The sequence below is a fragment of the Panicum virgatum genome, chromosome 6K (assembly GCF_016808335.1).
Source record: "Panicum virgatum strain AP13 chromosome 6K, P.virgatum_v5, whole genome shotgun sequence".
NCBI lineage: Eukaryota > Viridiplantae > Streptophyta > Magnoliopsida > Poales > Poaceae > Panicum > Panicum virgatum.
Genome location: NC_053141.1, coordinates 6,833,774 through 6,853,830, shown reverse-complemented (window position 1 = coordinate 6,853,830; position 20,057 = coordinate 6,833,774). Strand labels below are relative to the sequence as shown.

Here is a 20,057-nt window from a genome sequence, read left to right as displayed (position 1 = left end):
CAAGATTTTGGAAAAAAAAAATCTTGCCAATATTTACTCTAATTTTGGCAAGATAAATTTTGAAATCAAACAAATCAGACCCACGTTATCCAATTCGACGCTTCCCACGTGCTTTCTGAACACCATGAATCTCTTGTCTGTTGGTTGGTATGCATCGAGAGGGAGCGGGACCGGCCGTAGGATCACTTGCTTGAACTCTCTCTCCACACCCCTCAAGATCCGGTCCTCGGATCACCTGCTCAGGATCCTCCCCTCAGATCCGGCCAAGATTCGCTGCCGGTGAAGGCTGATTCGAAGCTCAAGAGAGCTTCACGAGGTCTTCTCCGTAAGCCAGATGTCGTCCCCGGCTGGTTTCCCACTTTCTCATCCGAAATGCCCACTACTCTGATCATTTTTTCCACCACATATTCCTGCTCCCATTTCACCTTCCCAGCTTGGATCCTCTCGTGCTCACCCAGATCTGCTTGCCCACTTCGCCTGAATCAGTGTGCTTAGTTCTGCGCGTTCCCGGATCGGAATAGTGCGCACAACAATGGCTGAAGCTTTTACCAGCATGCTCATTGGGCCGCTGGTGTCCATCGTAAAGAACAAGGTGTCCAGCTACCTTCTTGATGAGTACAAGGTGATGGAAGGCATGGAGGAGCAGCGCGAGGTCCTGGAGAGGAAGCTGCCGGCAATTCTACACATCATCGATGACGCAGAGGAGAAGGGTGCGCACGAAGCGGGAGTAGGTGCCTGGCTCAAAGCACTCAAGAAGGTGTCCTATGAGGCAAACGATGTCTTCGATGAGTTCAAGTACGAGGCACTCCGACGAGAAGCCAAGGAGAGGGGGCACCAGCCGCACCATAATATGCTCGGCATGGATGTTGCAAGGCTTTTCCCCTGCTTATAGCCCCATTATGTTCCGCCGCAGGATGGGCAAGAAGCTGCAGAAGATCGTGCAAGACATTGAGGTCCTGGTTGCAGAGATGAACTCCTTTGGTTTCAGAGACAGGCGGCAAGTGCCACCTTCAATGCCATTGCGGCAGATGGATCCGGTCATGATTGACTCCGAGAAGGATATTGTTAGTAGGTCCAGAAATGAAGAGAAGAAGAAGATTGTGAAGATATTACTTGATAATGCTAACAATGTTGACCTTCTTGTTCTCCCTATTGTTGGATTGGGTGGGCTGGGCAAGACAACCTTTGTTCAGCTCGTTTACAGCGACCCTGAAATAAAGAAGCATTTTCAGTTCCAGAAGTGGTGTTGCGTGTCAGATGATTTTGATGTGGGCAATATTGCAAGAAGCATCTGCAATGGCTCAGAGAAAGATAGTGAAAAGGCATTGCAATACCTTCAGAAAGAACTGAGCGGAAAGAGGTGCCTCCTTGTGCTGGATGATGTATGGAATCAGGATGTTAATAAGTGGGAAAAGCTCAAGACATGTCTTCAGCATGCTGGCACTGGTAGCGCATTACTGACCACAACTCGAGATGCAAAAGTAGCTCAAATTATGTCTGGGGATAAAGTTCAACCCCATAAGCTGGAAAATCTAGATGATGTGTTTCTAAAGGAAATACTCGAGAGAAGGGCATTCAATTTACAGAAGCCAGAATTTGCTAAGATGGAAGATATTGTTAATGAGATTGTGAAGAAATGTCATGGTGCTCCATTAGCTGCCAAAGCCACAGGATCTATGTTGAGTAGCAAAACTAGCAAAGACGAATGGATGGCTGTATTAAAGAAAAGCAGGATTTGCAACGAGGAGACTGGAATTTTACCAATACTGAAGCTCAGTTATGACAGCTTACCATTACACATGAAGCAGTGCTTTGCATTTTGTGCTGTGTTTCCGAAAGATTATGAGATTGATGTGGAGAATTTTAATCCAACTGTGGATGGCTAATGACTATGTACCGCGTGAGGAGGATGTCCCTCTTGAAACAACTGGAAGACGAACTTTCAATGAGCTAGCTTGGAGGTCATTCTTTCAGGATGCGAAGCAAACACCATTAGAAGATCAAAAGTGGACTCATTTCCCTTGTATTAAGACATGCAAGATACATGACCTTATGCACGATATTGCTTTATCTGTTTTAGGAGAAGAATGTGCAACTATCAACAATTGGTCTGATCAAAAGAAGTTGTCAAAACATTGTCGGCACATGTTCTCGTCGTATACTGTGACTGGAAGTCATCTGATCGGTTCCCCGACTCTTCAGACATTGTTGTGTCCACGTCCTGATTTTGGACGCCACATATGATAAAATATAATTCTCTGCGAGCACTACAACTTCCTCAGTGTTCGAATTTCAAAATCAGACCAAGGCACTTACAACACCTACGATATCTTGATCTCTCATGGAACTGGTGGATCAAACAACTTCCTGAAGAAATAAGCATCCTATATAATCTACAGACCCTGAATCTTACTTACTGTGGGCAACTTTGCCGACTTCCATGGGATATGAAATATATGAGAAGTCTCCGTCATCTCTATACTGAGGGATGCAAATTATTGTGCATGCCTCCAGACCTCAGAGAACTCACTTCTCTGCAGATTCTGACATATTTCGTAGCTGGTGCTAGCTCTGGCTGCAGCACTATTGAAGAATTGCAGAACCTAGACCTTGGTGGCAAATTGAAGTTAAGTTGTCTGGAAAATGTGACAGAGGCACAAGCAAAAGCTGCTACTCTTGGAAATAAAGAGAAACTCAGGCATTTATATCTTGAATGGAGTAGTGGGTGCCATGAGGAACCAGTACTAGATTGTCATAAGAAGGTATTAGATGCCCTTAAACCTCATGATTGTGGGCTGGAGATGCTAAGGATAGATGATTACAAAAGCACTTGTTTACCAACATGGATGAAAGATCTTAGTTTGCTACAGAAGCACTTGACTGAGCTCCATCTAGTTCGCTTGGAAATGTGTGAGGAATTTCCTCAGTTTAACCATTTGGAGTCTCTCCAAATTCTTCATTTAGTAAGACTGGATAAACTGCAAAGCCTATGTAGTGACGAGGCATCCTTGACATTTCTGAAATTGAAAGAACTCAAGTTACAGAATCTGAAGAGCATGGAAAGATGGGTTGCAACAGAAGGGAGAGAGGGAGAAGTGACATTTCCTCAGCTTGAGAATCTTGTTATTTGTTGCTGTCCAAAGCTTGTTACTCTACCTCAAACACCAAATCTTAAGTTCGTCGAGTTTACAGAAGAAAAGGCACAGCTATCGTTACTAATACTTACATATAGATACATGTCCTTGCTGTCAAAGCTAAAACTGGAAGTTGGTGATAAAGAAGCTGTACTTGAGCTAGATGATGAGAACGTTGAGTCACCTCTACTACAACTGACATTATTTGACTGCAAATTTTTCTTCCTCACGAGTCCAACACAGCCAGCAATTGGGATCTGGAGATGGTTTGGGAAACTTGTTTCTTTGGATATTTTAAGTTGTGATATGCTCATCTACTGGCCTGAGGATGTGTTCAGAAGCTTGGCATCCTTGAAGCATTTGTACGTTCGTTGGTGCCGCAATCTAGTGGGGCCCGCACCTGTAAATGGCGAACCAGCACCAACAAGGGGCCGGGTCCTGCCACGCCTAAACAGTTTAAACGTACTGAGCTGTGACAGATTGGAAGTGCTCTTTGATCTTCCCCCATCTATTACTGAAATCCGTATTTGTAACTGTGATAGTCTCAAGTTCACATGGGAGGAGGATGCAGAATCGAAGGGTGTCCGTATGGAGCAGCTAGGCACAAGTACATTGGAGTACTGTGCATCCACCAGTGTGTCAAAGCAATCACCAGAACGAAAAAATCCTCCTCTACCTTGCCTGGAACTTATAGATATAGATGCCTGTCGTAGCTTGGTAGCACTCCCTAACCTACCACCTGCCCTCAAGTCGTTGAGGATCAACTGGTGTTCGGAGCTTTGTTCTGTGACAGGGCAGCTGGATGCACTTAAGGCCCTGTTTAGTTCCCACCCCGTAAACGCAAAAAAGTACAAAAGAATCTTACTAATTTGAAGTACTAAATGAAGTCTATTTACAAAACTTTTTGCATGGTTGGGCTGTAAATTGCGAGACGAATCTAATGAGCCTACTTAATCCATGATTTGCAACAATGATGCTACAGTACCATCTGCTAATTATTGATTAAACATGGATTAATTAGCATTATTAGATTCGTCTCGCGATTTACAACTCATCTGTGCAAAAAGTTTTGCAAATAGACTTCATTTAGTACTTTAAATTATCTAGATTCCTTTGTAATTTTTTTTGCGTTTACACCCCATGGGATCTAAACAGGACCTAAGTATTTGTACATTTCTGGCTGCGATAAGTTGCAGTCTCTGGATTCCCTGGGGCAGCTGCCGTCATTAGAAAGACTAAGTCTTGAGTGGTGTAAATGTTTGACATCTGTACCGGGTGCTCTTGGGAGTTATTCAACTCTGCAGAGGCTTACTGTCAAATATTGCCCAGCCATAGATATGAATCCTCTTTACAAACGGCTCCAACAGCGCCTTGACAGCCTTGAAGAAAGAGACTTGTCATATGCTCATTCAAGAAATCCCCGCAAAGGTACTTCCGATCCATTTTTCTTCTATATGCAGCTTATGCTTTCTCTCGCCCTTCATATTGCGATTTCAAGTTTTTGATTTCCTGGAACGAGATCCTCTGCAGTCGGCGGATGCTGACTTTTCTCTGCAGTCGCCGTGATCCACCGTCCAGCAGCAATCCAACGCCTCGCTCCCAGATGGCTCGCGCGCTGCTCCCTGCAAGAGTCTGGCTCAGCTCGCTCGCGGCTGACGACGGCTCGATTCCCCCTTCCCCTGTCCTCTTCTCATGCTTACTGCTCGCCGCTGCAGCGACGGCGAAGGACTGCCGATTCGACAAGCATTTCATGCTACACAGCAAGCTAGCTGTGGTTGCTTGCACTTGCACAAGACGCGTCTGCAGGCATGGGCTCGATCGGGCTCACCTCTTCGCCCTCTTGGGGTCCCGGATTAGCTCCGTGGAGGCGGCAGCCTGCCCCGTCGCTGGCGCCTCCGCATCCGCGGCCTCGTTCCGCTCATCATCGCAGACATTGGTGGCGCCGCCCGTGGGGGCATCGCCGCCGCGCTTGTCGCCGCCGCCGTCGCTGCTGCCGCCATTCTCGGACCCCGGCGCGGACGACGACCCGCCGCCAGCCTCGTCGGGGAACATGGACCTGAGCTGGTCGTCGTCGAGGCGCTCGAACTCGCCGGCCGCGCTGTCCGCGGGCGCCACCTCGACGAAGGCCACCGAGTCGCTGAGCGACCTGCGGTGCGCGCGCCCCGCCGCGATGCTGCGAACTCGGCGAAGTCGTCCACCCACGCCGCGGCCTCGTGGTGGCCCCCCTCCGGCCAGTGGTGAACCGCGGACGGGATCCTGGGCGACAGCTGCGCGCGCAAGCGCAACGCGTACACGGCCGCCGGACGATCCGCCCGCAGAACCCCGCGGTAGCTTGCTGGCAATGCGCACACCACCCCGCGGTACCTCGCTGGCAATGCGCACACCGGCCGGCAGCGAGTGACCCAGCTCTTGTGTTAGCTCAGCCTCCCGAGGGAGCTCGACCGCCGCCTTGCTCACCCGCGGGAGCTCGCCCGCCGCCGATGGAGCCGTTGCCGACCTCTCCAACCCCGACCGGCTGCGCACTGCTCCGCCCTCCCTCGCTCCAGCTGCCGCCCGAGCCCTGCTCGCCCGTCGCCTCACGCCCGCCGCTGCCTCCTCCGCCAGCGCGACCGCGGCGAGCGGTAAGCAGGAGAAGAGGACAGGGGAAGGGGAATCGAGCCGTCGTCACCCAGGGGCCGCGAGCGAGCTCTGTCGAAAAACGCGAGCCAGCCTCTTGTAGGGAGCAGCGCGCGAGCCATCTGGGAGCGAGGCGTTGGATTGCTGCTGGACGGTGGATCACGGCGACTGCAGAGGAAAGTCAGCATCCATCGACTGCAGAGGATCTCGTTCTGATTTCCTGGGCTTGTATGTTGTCTTGTGCGAGTTTGCTGGGTACATTTGTTTATTTAAAATCCAGTCGATCGATTTCATTTTCTTGGACGTTCTTATTTCCTCACATGTTTGTCGTCGTGGGTGGTCGGGTGGGTATCAGAGAGACACACCACCTTAGAATAAGTTTTTTTTTTTTAGATTTTTGTCCTCTAATCCTCCTCTCATGATGCAATTCAGTTGCAAGTTTAAAGTTCGGTATATTCGTCTTGAATTCAGCAACTAGTTCACAATGATAAATTCTGACTTCATTTTTCCATCGTTAGGGGCTAAACTGAAGGACCCAAAAACCTGGAAATATGCTATTCCTCGACATTGGCATTACTGAAGTCCCAAACAGAGATGCGCATACTGCAAGAGGTTTGTTGTACTAAAGTACACAACTGGTGCCCATTAAGTCGATTTATCTAAAACATCTATTTTGATTTGTGCTCGTGGCAATTGCTGATCGTGTGTGCCTCCCTTTCAGAATGGATCCATGATGCTTTCTAGCATGGAAACAATGATGGCCAAGCGCAGAGCAGGCAGGTGCTTCTGTTCCCAACAGACTCTCTGAACTGGGATAAATTGCTTGATGAAATAGCAGCTACTCTGCTGTACGCTTGATGTGACGGAACCGCCAAATTAAAACTATAAATTAAGCTTAATGACCATCATTTGAACACATCGGGCGCATTAGCTTAATTGTTTAATTTGACGGTCCTTTCTCAACCCACGTCCCGATCGAAATAACACCGGTAGTCCCACGCGAAGGCGGGCGCAGATGGTACAAGCACGACAATTACTTGAAAATACAACACGATAAAAGTTTTATACAAACTTTTGCACAAACCGGTTTCAAATACGTTAGTTTTACAAACCGAATTCAATCCTACACTAGTTTACATAAATTACAAGTTTTACAACCCTTGAGACCAGAGCTTGAATGAAAGGGGAAAGGACTACACTTCACTACTTCTACACCTCTGACTAAGCATAACTGGTCAGACCGGCCTGCAAGAAACCCTGCGCGAATACCGGTCAGACCGGTCCACAGACCGGTCCCAGCAAAACTGACAGAGTGCACACCCTGCCCACAGGTGTGCAACCCGACAAACCTCTAACCTAGGGGTCTCGATCCACCACTTCCCACCCCTCTGCATCTCTGCGGATAAATTGGACGCAGCAGGGACAGAAGTCAACGTCCGGGTGTCCTGTAACAAAAATTGGTGGCAACAAACACTGAGCAACTAATACTCAGCAAGACTTACCCGACCAGTGGGTATAACTTAGCCCACATACCTAGACATGCAAAGCATTTGGCTGGTGGTTATTTTGCAGAAACGCAACTACAGTAATTTCTTACTTTCATTATTTCAGCCTCAGATTATATATGAATTAACTCTAATCTAATATTTGCAGGAATCAACTATAGCAAACATGGTGGTGCAATCCAAATATCTCAATGTGCTCAAGATTTTATATATATATATATATATATATATATATATATATATATATATATATATATATATATATATATATATAACTTAGATTCTAACATTTTGGTACGATGCAGCAAAGAGATCAAGGCCCTCATAACCGCGAGACACGGCGAATCGATTCGATTTAACCTTGCAAGGTGGACAGGGGTGAGGACACAGTGGGGACTCGTACCTGATGCATCACAATATACATCAAAGGGCCGAGTAATATCCGGTTGAGCCAGGACATGGGCAGATGTCAGAAGTTTTCTCAGGGTCTGAAAAGCCTGCTCACATTTGTCATCCCAATTAAATCTCACCCCTTTTTTAAGCAATTCAGTCATGGGTCTAGCAATTTTTGAAAAGTCTGGTACAAACCGGCGATAATACCCTGCTAGCCCAAGGAAACTCCGAATCTCTGACACAGATGTGGGTGTCTGCCAATTCAGAACATCCTGAATCCTATTAGGATCAACAGAAATACCGCCCACAGAGATAACATGGCCAAGGAATTGAACCTCCTTAAGCCAGAAATCGCATTTACTGAACTTGGCATACAATTTATGCTCCCTGAGGCACTGGAGAACAATATGAAGATGCTCTGCATGTTCTTCTTCATTCTTGGAATAGACAAGAATGTCGTCAATGAAAACCACAACAAACTTATCCAGCTCAGGCATAAATACCGAGTTCATGATGTACATGAAGTGAGCAGGAGCATTTGTCAACCCAAATGACATGACCAGATACTCATAGAACCCGTATCTAGTAGAAAAGGCTGTCTTGGGAATATCTTCAGCTCTGATTTTTATCTGGTGATAACCTGAGTGAAGACCAATCTTTGAAAATACCTTAGCCCCGACTAGCTGATCAAATAATATATCAATCCGGGGCAGAGGATATTTGTTTTTGATTGTGACGGCATTTAAAGGCCGATAGTCCACACAAATTCTGAGGCTCTGGTCCTTCTTTTTGACAAAGAGTGCAGGACAGTCCCATGGTGAAGTGCTAGGACGAATGTAGCCCTTATCAAGTAACTCCTGTAATTGCCTCTTCAGCTCGGCTAACTCATTGGGTGGCATCCGGTAAAGCCTTCTAGAAATAGGTGCCGTGCCCGATTGCAACTTAATGGCAAACTCCACATCACGATCAGGAGGCATTCCAGGCAAATCATCCGAAAAAACATCCGGATACTCACATACCACTTGTATGTCTGCTAGCTTTTTACCCTCAATCTGATTCACCGTACGTGTCAAAGACATATGATCTCTCAAATGTAAGGTCATGCACCCATGAATAGAAGATTTGATGTGCACAGATTGTGAGGTCGTGTCCAGACGAACTCCCTGACCATCCATCCAGTTCATGCCCAATATCATATCTATCATTTGGGTTGGTAATATTATCAGGGTCGTAGGAAAAAATTTTACATGCAACTGTAGGGGTACTTGCTTGACAAATTGATTGGTGATTAACTTTTCCCTAGGTGAGTGAATATGGTACGTCTTGGCATACTCTCTATCTTCAGCTCCAGTCTAATAGCACACTCCTTGCTAATAAAAGTATGAGACGCTCCAGAATCAAACAGGACAGTAACAGGATATTCATTCACTGAAAATGTACCCGCCATCACCAGAGCGCCTTCAGGAATACCCTCGAGGGTGGTGTAGTGCACTTGCCCCGGATTGAAGTGGGCCACACTCTGCTTCTGACTTTGCTGGCTCGATTGCTGGCCTTGCCTGGGTGGCATTGGGCAGTTCCGTGCAAAGTGACCCGGCTGCCCACAGTTGTAACACGGAAATAAATTGGGGCGCACCCCCGGCTGCTGCACCCAGACCTTCTGCTCATTCTGCTGAGGGGCAGGAGGCCTGACTGTCCCCTGTAGCTGAGTGTATAGAGGGGGCATGTATCCCCACTGCTGCGGTGGCTGGTGCTAAAAGGGGACACGCTGTGGGCCCGACTGCACCAAGCGAAACCTCTAGGGAGTGCTACTCGAAGATCCCGCCGCCGAAGCCTTTCTCTTTTTCTCTGCCTTGTGAGCCAAGTGGGCATCCTCCTGAATGATAGCACCGTTGACCAGCTCACTGAAGGTGTCAAACTTGACCATAGCCAGGTGATCTTGGAGCTTACTGTTGAGCCCCTGCCTGAAGCAAGCCTGCTTCTTCTCATCTGTGTCCACGTGGTAGCCCGCATACTGCTATAAATTGTTGAAGGCATGGGCATACTGTAGGACACTGTTGTTACCCTGTTTCAGGGCCAAGAACTCTGTGAGCTTTCTGCGAATGACCCCTGCAGGGATATGATGTGCCATGAAACTTCCTAGAACTGTGCCCAGGTGAACCGAGTGCCCTCGGAAAACATGGCCACGTGATTGTCCCACCAAGTGCGTGTGATACCCCTGAGCTGCTGGGCTGCAAATCCGGCCTTGTCCCCATCAGTGTACGGGTGCAGGGTGAACTTAGACTCTATGGTCCGGAGCCAGCTATCTGCTTCCAGTGGCTCATCGACTTTGTGAAACAGCGGCGGCTGGGTGCTTAGAAACTGCTCATATCCAGGGACAACTGGCTGGTGGTGATGCTCAGGCCGCTGCGCTCTGCCCTACTCCACAATCTCCCATAGAAGTGCCGTCTGCTCGTCACGTCCAGTGAGCATGGCCGCAATGGCCTGGGCCAAATCAGGAGGATTCGGTGGTTCTCCCATTCTGTATTCAACCATGATTGGATTAGTTACATTTTTTTCTGACTACATAAAAATAATCATGACTGCAACTAATATCTGAATCATGGAAGAAATTGTAGAGAATAACTTATTTAAACACAATGTGTAGGCTTTTGTCTGCGCTCAACCGGTCAGACCGGTGCAACGGACCGGTCAGACCGGTCTGCATGGTCTGCATGGCGTGGTGCACGTGGACCAACCGGTTGGACCGATGGCTAAGACCGGTCAAACCGGTCTCCACCCAGAAGTAAAATTCTACCGTTCAAGTCGTGTACTAAACCCCTTAAACAAATCACCAAATGAAATTTTGAAATTAACAGATGTCATGATGCATGATACGATGCATGATTCCATAAGTCATCTCACAGATGCAACTAAAGAAAACATAAATATCATGATGCATGGACGCCCTGCGTTAATCTCTCACCCAAAACACGAACATCTAATTATGACGCTAACATAACCTATATAGGGCTTACTACTAATAACTCCACCCATATTAGTAAACCAATCTCATCCTAAGTCAGAAACTCATTTTTAATTTGTATTCTCTGAAAATTAGTCATGCTCGTACCACCCCCGATGCGTTTCGGCTCTGATACCAGCTGTGACGGAACCACCAAATTAAAACTCTAAATTAAGCTTAATGGCCGTCATTTGAACACATCGGGCGCATTAGCTTAATGGTTTAATTTGCGGTCCTTTCTCAACCCAAGTCGCGATCGAAACAACACCGGTAGTCCCACGCGAAGGCGGGCGCAGATGATACAAGCACGACAATTACTTGAAAATACAGTACGATAAAAGTTTTATACAAACTTTTGCACAAACCGGTTTCAAATACGTTAGTTTTACAAACCGAGTTCAACCATACACTAGCTTACATAAATTACAAGTTTTACAACCCTTGAGACCAGAGCTTGAATGAAAGGGGAAAGGACTACACTTCACTACTTCTACACCTCTGCCTAAGCATAACCGGTAAGACCGGTTCCTTCAACCGGTCAAACCGGCCTGCAAGAAACCCCTGCGCGAATACCGGTCAGACCGGTCCCAGCAAAACTGACAGGGTGCACACCCTGCCCGCAGGTGTGCAACCCAACAAACCTCTAACCTAGGGGTCTCGATCCACCACTTCCCACCCCTCTGCATCTCTGTGGAGAAATTGGATGCAGCAGGGACAGAAGTCAACGTCCGGGTGTCCTGTAACAAAAATTGGTGGCAACAAACCCTGAGCAACTAATACTCAGCAAGACTTACCCGACCAGTGAGTATAACTTAGCCCACATACCTAGACATGCAAGGCATTTGGCTGGTGGTTATTTTACAGAAAAGCAACTACAGTAATTCCTTACTTTCATTATTTCAGCCTCAGATTATATATGAATTAACTCTAATCTAATATTTGCAGGAATCAACTATAGCAAACATGGTGGTGCAATCCAAATATCTCAATGTGTTCAAGATTTTATATATATATATATATATATATATATATATATATATATATATATATATATATATATATATATATATATATATATATATATAACTTACATTCTAACATTTTGCTACGATGCAGCAAGGAGATCAAGGCCCTCATAACCGTGTGACACGGCGAATCGATTCGATTTAACCTTGCAAGATGGATCTAACCAACACGGCACACAAAATCCCCGTCGGATCTCATGCACCAACCTTTCCCCTCCCCGCCTCGAACTACAGGAACCAGCCCAACGACATATAGTCAGCCGAGCTCAACGTGAGACCACCAAAAGTAAACATATGCATCTCCAATTCTGCGCGACTACTCGACTCGCCCCAGGAGTTGGGTGCGGGTTCCTGTACTTTCGAAACAAAGAAGTACTCGGCTTACCGGTTTCGACTACCTCCTACTTCCGGTATGCGGTTAGTACAGTTCAATCCCCGATCAGCACTGCCAACAACGACCGGTCCTTAATCGACACTGACGGAGCTAAGACACCCAGGAACCCTGTCCTGCTGCCATACCTATATATCATTACCATTCCCGTCCGGTCTCCAATTTCCATATCAAATTCAATAATTCATGTACTGGAATATAATTATACCCTAAATCTCGTGAGTAACCGGAAATTACTCGACTTCTAAATATCATATATCTCGCGAGTGACAAGAATCACTCGTCTTCTATCGAGAATTTATTAGCATAGCATTTCTATCATCCTATACATACTAGTATAAGGCCCAGGATGACCTAGGGATCATGCAACTAGGGTTTCAAACAATTCCTAAACGTAATGCACAAGTAATAGATACATATACAAGTGTCATAAAGTTAAAATAGTAGGTTGTGCATCGGGGCTTGCCTTGCGTCTGCTGCTCAGTGCTAGGGTGAATTGGGCCTTGGGCCGGCTGCTCACGATCCTCCTGCTACAGGGCTTGCCCCTGTGGCTCCTGTGGCTCCGTAACCACCTCGTACACAATTTTCTCCGCCGCGGCTGCTACACGTATGCATATGTATATGACATGAAAGAATGCATGCATGATTTATAAAAATTACAAGTAACCAAAAACCAAATCAATTTCTATCTATTTTCACTAACAACCCCTGATTTAACCCTCTCAGCCCTGCTAGCACCGGTCAGACCGGTATACCAAACCAGTCAGACCGGTCTGGCCTGTGTGCGACTCGAGACTAAAAATCCGGAGTATCCGGACGTATTCTCGGAGTATCTGGACTCCCAAGTCTGGAGAATTCGGACCTAAACCCGGAATGTCTAGACTACCACAAATCCGGAGTATCCGAACACATGGCCGGACTGTCTGGACCCCTACCGGTCAGACCGGTCGGTCAGACCGGTCGGTCAGACCGGACTGACCGGTCCTACCCAGACCAAAAACCTAGGATTCCTTGGTGCGGCGAAAATCGCCCACAAATTCTTAAACCCTTATAGGCACTAGTCCAGGGATACATTTGGATGTTTTTGACCAGAGAGAACCACCTAAAAACATCTAGAGAGGGAGATCGATCCATCCCTAGCTAAAGTACCTTAGATGAGTCATTTCCCCGCGAAGAACTTGAATCCCCGGCTCCCCAGGGAGGGAATCGAGTAGGAGATGATTCACCATGCCGGTTGGAGTCCTCCCACGCCTTGGAATCGATTTGGGGTGAGGATTTGGGGAAGAAGAGTTTGGAAAGAGGGGCGAGCTCGGGAGGGCGAGCTGGGCACGGGGTGAGACCGAGGAAGTTGGTGAGAGAGGGAGTGAGGTTTAAATGATGTGGGGCCAACAAAACGGTTGAGTCAGCCCCCAACCGGTCAGACCGGTTGCCCAGACCGGTCAGACCGGTCTGGCCCAGGCTGACAGAATCAAGTTTGAGTTGGTGATTTGTCGCATGAGTTTTGAACTAATGACTGTGGTTAGTTTAATTACAGGTGATTAACAGCTGTGGTGTTACACTTGATTTCCATTTTCGTGTGTTCTGGATGCAAATTGTGTAGTTGGTCAGTGTCACAACCGCAGGACCCCCCCCCCCCCCCCCCCCCAAAGTCTTCTGAAGAGAATTGTTCTCGTCTTCTGAAGAGAATTGTTCTCGTCTTCTGAAACTGAAAGCAACAGGTGTATGCGTTCAAAATGTAAAGGCACAGTAGGCAAGGACCAATAGGCATGAAGAGCTGGTGTAACATAAACACATACATGCTGCCACCTGGCGCCTGCAAGCCTGCTGCTGCTCAATGCTTTGGAATAATCTTCATCTCAACACCAACCTGGTTATAGATTTGCCTCCAGGTAAAGCAACAATTTCACAGCATGGATAGTTTCCCTGATCATCGTCTTGCTAGTTTTCATGTGCTTTTCAGTTCAGGCACTGAAGTGAGAGCTGGACGAATATAAACCGATTGATTCAAGGCCAAAAAATATGGTCACAGTGAATCAGCTTGTTTTTCTCCAATATCTCACCTTCAGTTGAGTGCTTGATGTCTATGTATACTACTGAGTTTAGTCTGCAATATATGAGCAGATTAGCTGTAGGAGCATGTATGTATACATGTACCATTTGAGGTGAGGATTAGAGGAAACTCAACCAGATTCATGGGGATAAAGGAAGTGATGAGGGTCCAGTTTCCTCTAATATCTCACCATGAGTGGTCCATCTGGAAAACAATTTAACACTCACACGTACACACTTATACATTAAGTAGAGTATCAGGCATCGAAGCAGGCATATAGTTCGGTTTCAGTTTGTTAATTTTCCTGTACTGTCTTGAATTAGTCTGAATTATGCGTGATCTATGAAGACTAATACTACCTCTGTTTTTATTTACATGACGTTTCAGATAGCTATTTTGGTGTTAATTAGCCTAAGTTTCCATTCACCGGCGTCAAATAAACAAAAATGGAGGTAGTAATCACTAATCAGTAGGGGGGAAACTCCAACACTGCTGCTTCATGCATAAATGAGTTTCTTCTTATACAACAATGCTTCAGGTTGCTGACCCCATCATCTTGGACGCATTTGGTTTGATGCAACTGGAACAGAAATAGAATGTTAAGGCCTAAAAGTTTCATCACAAATATATTCTTATCGAATTGCCTTAATCATAACTCATGCGACATGTCAACCAAAGTTCCCAGAATGTAGAGAAATTCTCTCTGCGGTTTCTCATAACACTTGCATATACCCCATATTTGCTGAACTTCAGCACATTTCTGGTTCAGACACATGAAAGGAAAAATTCTGGATATAGCCCTCATAGTCTTGTAAGCATTTTCTTTTTATGTAACTGGAGAAGAATACAGATCCAGGACATAAATGTTGTTGCTCTACTGATTAAGGCGCTAAATTATACATTACATATACATATATTACAGAAATTTTGTGAAGCTTCCAAGAAAAAAGCCGCCTCTCTTCTTGTTGGATTGCCTTGATCATTGTGCAGGTATAGATTTCTTGATCGCATATGCCTATTAATTGTCACAGATGTACATGTATAATTATCTGCAGACTGAGTGGCAGTAAAGCCTTTCAAGGATGATGTACCCTATGTTTCCAAGTATATACAACCACTGAGTGTGGGAATCGACTCAAATGTAAAGCATCTCAACTCAATAATCCTCAAGCAATGCATCCAAATGTTTCCTCCTTGCAGCATGCTTCAGCTTCTCCATGGCGATGAGTCCTACTTGCCTCACACGCTCTCTCGACAACCCAAACCTGGAGAACATATTTTCCATGCCAGAATTAGAACAATCAAAATCCAAATAATTCTCTGCACGTTCTCATGGTTTTACTCATGTTATGGGCAGACTGTGCAAACAAATTTAAGACCCATTTCAGTAAGTAAATAGACAGGTTATGGGTATTAACAGTGCATAAATAAATTGCTCTTCACTAGTCAAGATCAAATACTTACTGTCTGCTAATATCCTCCCATGTATGGCACTGTTTCCCTATGCCGTGATATAACCGAATAATATCCCTCTCTCGCTCGTTGAGAGTTGAATTGATAAGATTAGTGACTTCCTCCTGGTATCAGCAGAATCTTACGTTAAAACAGGTTTCGAAGTGTCTTAGAATGATCATCATTAGTTTGCTAGGTACTTGGGAAAAATATTGAAGTCCTCGGAAAGAAAAGGAAAGAGATAAAGCAGCGTATTTATGTGAGATTAGTATGGTAGGGCCACTTATCAAAACCAAAAGTGGCTTGGAAGTTATAGTAATTGTTTGATGCTACTGTTACCCAAAAAATTAAGGAAACTTTGCTGGTCAGAGTTTTTTTTTATAGAAAAAGGGGGGCAAGTCAGAGGTCTTCAGAAGAATATTAGCATGCATACCTTGAGATACCCCTCCTCAAACCCATGCCACGGATCGTTTGCAACGTTTTCATCCTCTATATACTGAAATTGAGGAGAAAATGGGAGCAACTTACTTTCTGACTTCTCTAAGACAAAAGGATGGAACGCTTCAGTAGTGATCATATAACAACTTACACTATGGAGTGTTTCGCCAGGTAGGCCGTTTAAGGAGGGAAATGCCAGTTGATCCAGTGAAACAACCTTGTTCACAGCCTGCGTTTGCAACCAGAACAATGCTTCTAAGAATTACAGAAATGTCAAAGAGCATTGACTAGGTAAGAGAAAGAAGTACTACCTCTGTAGCATTGTGTACTTTCTTTACCGATATATTGAGTGACTCGGCGATGTTCTGAAACCATCACAGATTGTTACAACAAACGCCAGATAATTCTATATATGCAGCCAATTTACAAAAGCATGGTAAATTAACAGAAGCTAGGTGGAACAAAACTAGCCAAAATTTCATCTATATATAGCCTCCTTACTTCGATTGTTGGAGCAATTCCTTGGTCTTCCAATGCATACTTTGCACCACGAATTGCGATAAGCCTCTCATGCAAATAAGTAGGAAGCCTGAATGTTTTTGAATTCTCAGCCAATGCTCTTGAAACACCCTGTTAAAAAGCAATGAATGGAAACCTCAATTAAGTCATGCTCGGATCATGAAGACATTGTTTCCTAAACCATTTGCATGATTACAAAATAGTAATGAACTGATAAAAGTTGCTCTCACCTGACGAATCCACCAGTATACATAAGTGGAAATCCTAAATCCCCTTGATGCATCAAACTTTTCGATCCCACGGAGTAGCCCAATCAGACCACCCTGCAACATTCAATGGGGATACAAGATGCGTGATGTTTAAAGCTTTCAAGTACCCTAGTGGGACGAATAGGCAATGGCATTGCCACATTGGAATTAGCAGATACAAGTTAGCTGAACATCAACGCAGCTTGTGCCATTACCTGAATAAGGTCTGCCAACTCGACACCGAGGTTATCATATTTCTGGGCAATGGATATCACCAAACGGATGTTGCTCATTGTCAACATCTCCCTTGCAAGAAACGACTCACGCATCCTTGCGCGCAGCTCAGGGGCTGATATCCGTAGTGATTGCGCCAACTGCTTGTATGACGGCTCATTCCCCAGTTTCTCCTTCAGCCTGGATCAAAAATAGGGGACAGAGGCGAATCAGAATAGGAATTTATTAGTGAACTACAGCATGGGTATTTTGTTTTAGACAAAACCTGCTACCGTACTCATTGGCAACAATGCAGAATAGAGAGCAGTTTCAGTTGCCCATGATGTGAAGCATATGCACAGTTCAGTTTCAGACTCTTTGCATTGTAATGTAACTAGGGTGATATCAGATCAGTATCAATTTTTAAGTGATGATGATAGCGTTGTGATTGATGAGCGGCGGCTTGAAATTACTTTGATCTTTGGTGCTGGAGCCAAATGCCGTCCTTGATCTTCTTGGAGAGGTGGACGACCTGCTTGTGCGTGAGGAGCTCCTTGCTGACGGTACCCCGGAGGTAGATGCGGTTCCGGCTCTGCATCAGCTCCGGGCTGATGGCCACGCTCTTCCGCCCCGCGGCGCCCCGCCGCCGGCCGCTCATCCGCCGCTGCCGCGCCGACATGCCGGACCGCGCGACCACCACCGCGGCGGCCCTACCAAGGCTCTTCTCGTGCTCGTGCTGCTCGTCCTCCTCGTCCTCGGCAGCGGAGACGTCGTCCTCGAAGGGCAGCTCCCACTGCTTCTCGAGCATGGAGCGCTGCAGCAGCACGATGGCCTCGAGCGAGGACTCGAACTCGGCGTCCGCGTCGAGCTCCGGGGTCGGCGCGGCCGGGTCCGCCGCCGGCGGAGGCGGGGCGAGCGCGGGCGCGGAGTGGTTCCTGAGCGCGCGGACGGCGTGCGCGCGCGCGCGGGCGGCGGGGGAGGAGGCGGCGGAGGCGCGGGAGTGCGCGACGACGGCGAGTTTGGGCGCGAACTGCAGCGACGGGTGCGCGTCCGCGGGCGCGAGGTCGGCGGCGCCGAAGGAGGCGGCGAGGAGGCGGTTCCCGGCGCTCAGCCCGATCACCGCCGGCGTCGCCGTCATGGTGCCGCCTTCGCAAACGCCGAGGCAGCGCGGCAGCGGCGGGAGCTGGAAGCCGACGGCACGAACAACACCGAGCCAGCAGCAGCAGCAGCAGGCCGCGGCGGCGGCGGCGGGGACAAGAACCGAGCGAGCGAGCGAGCCTCCTCGGGTGTTGAGGAAACAAGAGGACAAGTAGTGGAAGCAGCGAAGCTATGGCCACCACACGCCGGGAGGGAGACTGGCGAGGAGAGCGGAGCAGCTGGTCCGCTAGTGTTTTACCACCACTACTACTACTACTAGCCTACTAGGTGCCCGGAGGTGTTACCGCGCGCGCGCGGCATGGAGGATCCGGGGAGGCAGGCGGTGGAGCCGGAGGGGAGGGGGAGGAGAGGATAGGGTGGGAGGGAGGAGCGGGAGGGCGCGAGGCCATTGGTGGGCGGGAGATATTGTGGCTGCCCCTCGTCGCTTTCCCCGGGCGTCGCTGCTCGCCTCCGCCACGAGCGCGCGCAGGGGAGGGGGAGGGGGAGGGGCTACACCCCCAGGGCGGCAACGAAAAAGATCGCTTGCCTCCACGCGGCACGCGGACCACACGCTCGAGGCTGAGGCTGCTCCTGGGCCGCCTTTTCTTTCTTTCTCCTCCGGAAAAAGTCAATTTTAACTCCTCTAACTATCACGAAAATTTAGTTTTTCTCTCACAACTATGAAATCGGATATTTCACATTCCTCAACTTTTCAAACCGTGCATTTTACCTCCCACGAGTGGTTTTGAAGAGTGTTTGCTACAGTAACCGCGGTTTGCTACAGTACCCGTAGTTTTGTCTTTTCCTTTTTTACAAAAGTTTCACTTAAATTTTTAAAAAATCATTGTAAATTATAAAATAAAAAATTCAATTGTGTTGGACTCCACATGAGAAGATCTACATATTGAACATATAATATGATATGCTTTAGTATAAAATTTTTGCTACGAAGGTTTTGTCTTTTTCTTTTTTATTTATTTGGCTGAATCTATGAAAAATCATTGTAAATAATTAGATTTTCTATTTTATGATTTTTTGTGGAGTCTAACAAAATTATATTTTCTATTTTATGATTTACAATGATTTTTCATAGATCCAGCCAAATAAATAAAAAAGAAAAAGACAAAACCTTCGTAGCAAAAACTTTATACTAAAGTATATTGTATTATATGTTAAATGTGTAGATCTTCTCATGTGGAGTCCAATAAAATTGAATTTTTCATTTTATGATTTTTTTATGATTTACAATAATTTTTCAAATATTCAACTGAATTTTTTTGTAAAAAAAGAAAAAGACAAAACTACGGTTAATGTAGCAAACCGTGGTTACTGTAGCGAAACAGTCTTCAAACCCACTCGAGGGAGGTAAAATGCATTGCTTGAAAAGTTGAGGGAGGTGAAGTACCCGATTTTATAATTGCGAAAGAAAAATCAAACTTTCTTTCGTGATAATTGGAAGAGATAAAACTAACTTTTTTTTCACCTCCTCCTCGTCCTTCCTCTTCTTCCTTTTTTGCTCGTTCCGTGGGCCGTGCTGGGGCGCCGACAGCCCGCAGGAGTAGGTGTGGCCTGCCCTGCCCTGATTTTGAATTCTTTTTTTTCTGAGAAAACAGAAATGATGCTTGTAGTACCATCGGAGCGTACTTTTTTTTCTTGACTGGTTTCAAACAGACACATGTTTTTTTTGATAATTTATAGAGAAATCACTTTACGGTTGTTAAAATACCGCAGCCAGCTATGTTCGTTCTATCCATTATCCACTCCCGTGATCCATTTGCCCACAGTATATAGGTCAAACCCCAACCCCCCCCCCCCAACCCTTCCTCCTCGCCAAGTCACAGTAATGTGAAAGAATTTTATTGGTAACAGGCATCTAAAGTAACAATCCGGGCGGGCTCGGCGGCCGCGCAGCCGGGCCACGTAGGCGGGAAATCG

The 20,057-nt window shown here is 46.6% G+C and overlaps 1 protein-coding gene and 2 pseudogenes across 1 annotated transcript; 1 reads left to right on the top strand and 2 right to left on the bottom strand.

Moving 5' to 3' along the window:
• Positions 1-3,082, top strand: LOC120711498 (annotated as a pseudogene).
• Positions 3,083-4,652: 1,570 nt separating this feature from the next.
• LOC120713184 lies at positions 4,653-9,215 on the bottom strand (annotated as a pseudogene).
• Positions 9,216-14,919: 5,704 nt separating this feature from the next.
• Positions 14,920-18,509, bottom strand: LOC120711497 (RNA polymerase sigma factor sigA-like). Its single transcript, XM_039997053.1, has 9 exons — positions 17,459-18,509; positions 16,988-17,186; positions 16,755-16,847; positions 16,507-16,635; positions 16,317-16,370; positions 16,157-16,234; positions 16,001-16,063; positions 15,580-15,692; positions 14,920-15,380 (listed from the first exon to the last, which is right to left on the bottom strand). Exons 1-9 carry the CDS (start codon positions 18,121-18,123, stop codon positions 15,272-15,274), a joined length of 1,503 nt encoding a protein of 500 aa, XP_039852987.1. The 5' UTR covers positions 18,124-18,509; the 3' UTR covers positions 14,920-15,271.
• Between the last annotated feature and the right edge of the window lie 1,548 nt (positions 18,510-20,057).

Bases quoted from the DNA above. Each gene is read 5' to 3' on its own strand.
- LOC120711497 (XM_039997053.1), bottom strand. From the start codon at position 18,123: ATGACGGCGACGCCGGCGGTGATCGGGCTGAGCGCCGGGAACCGCCTC. The intron at 16,371-16,506 runs GTAAGGAGGCTA...TGATGGTTTCAG, and splicing joins GAATTGCTCCAACAATCGAA to AACATCGCCGAGTCACTCAA. The intron at 16,064-16,156 runs GTAAGTTGTTAT...CCTCAATTTCAG, and splicing joins CTGGCGAAACACTCCATAGT to TATATAGAGGATGAAAACGT.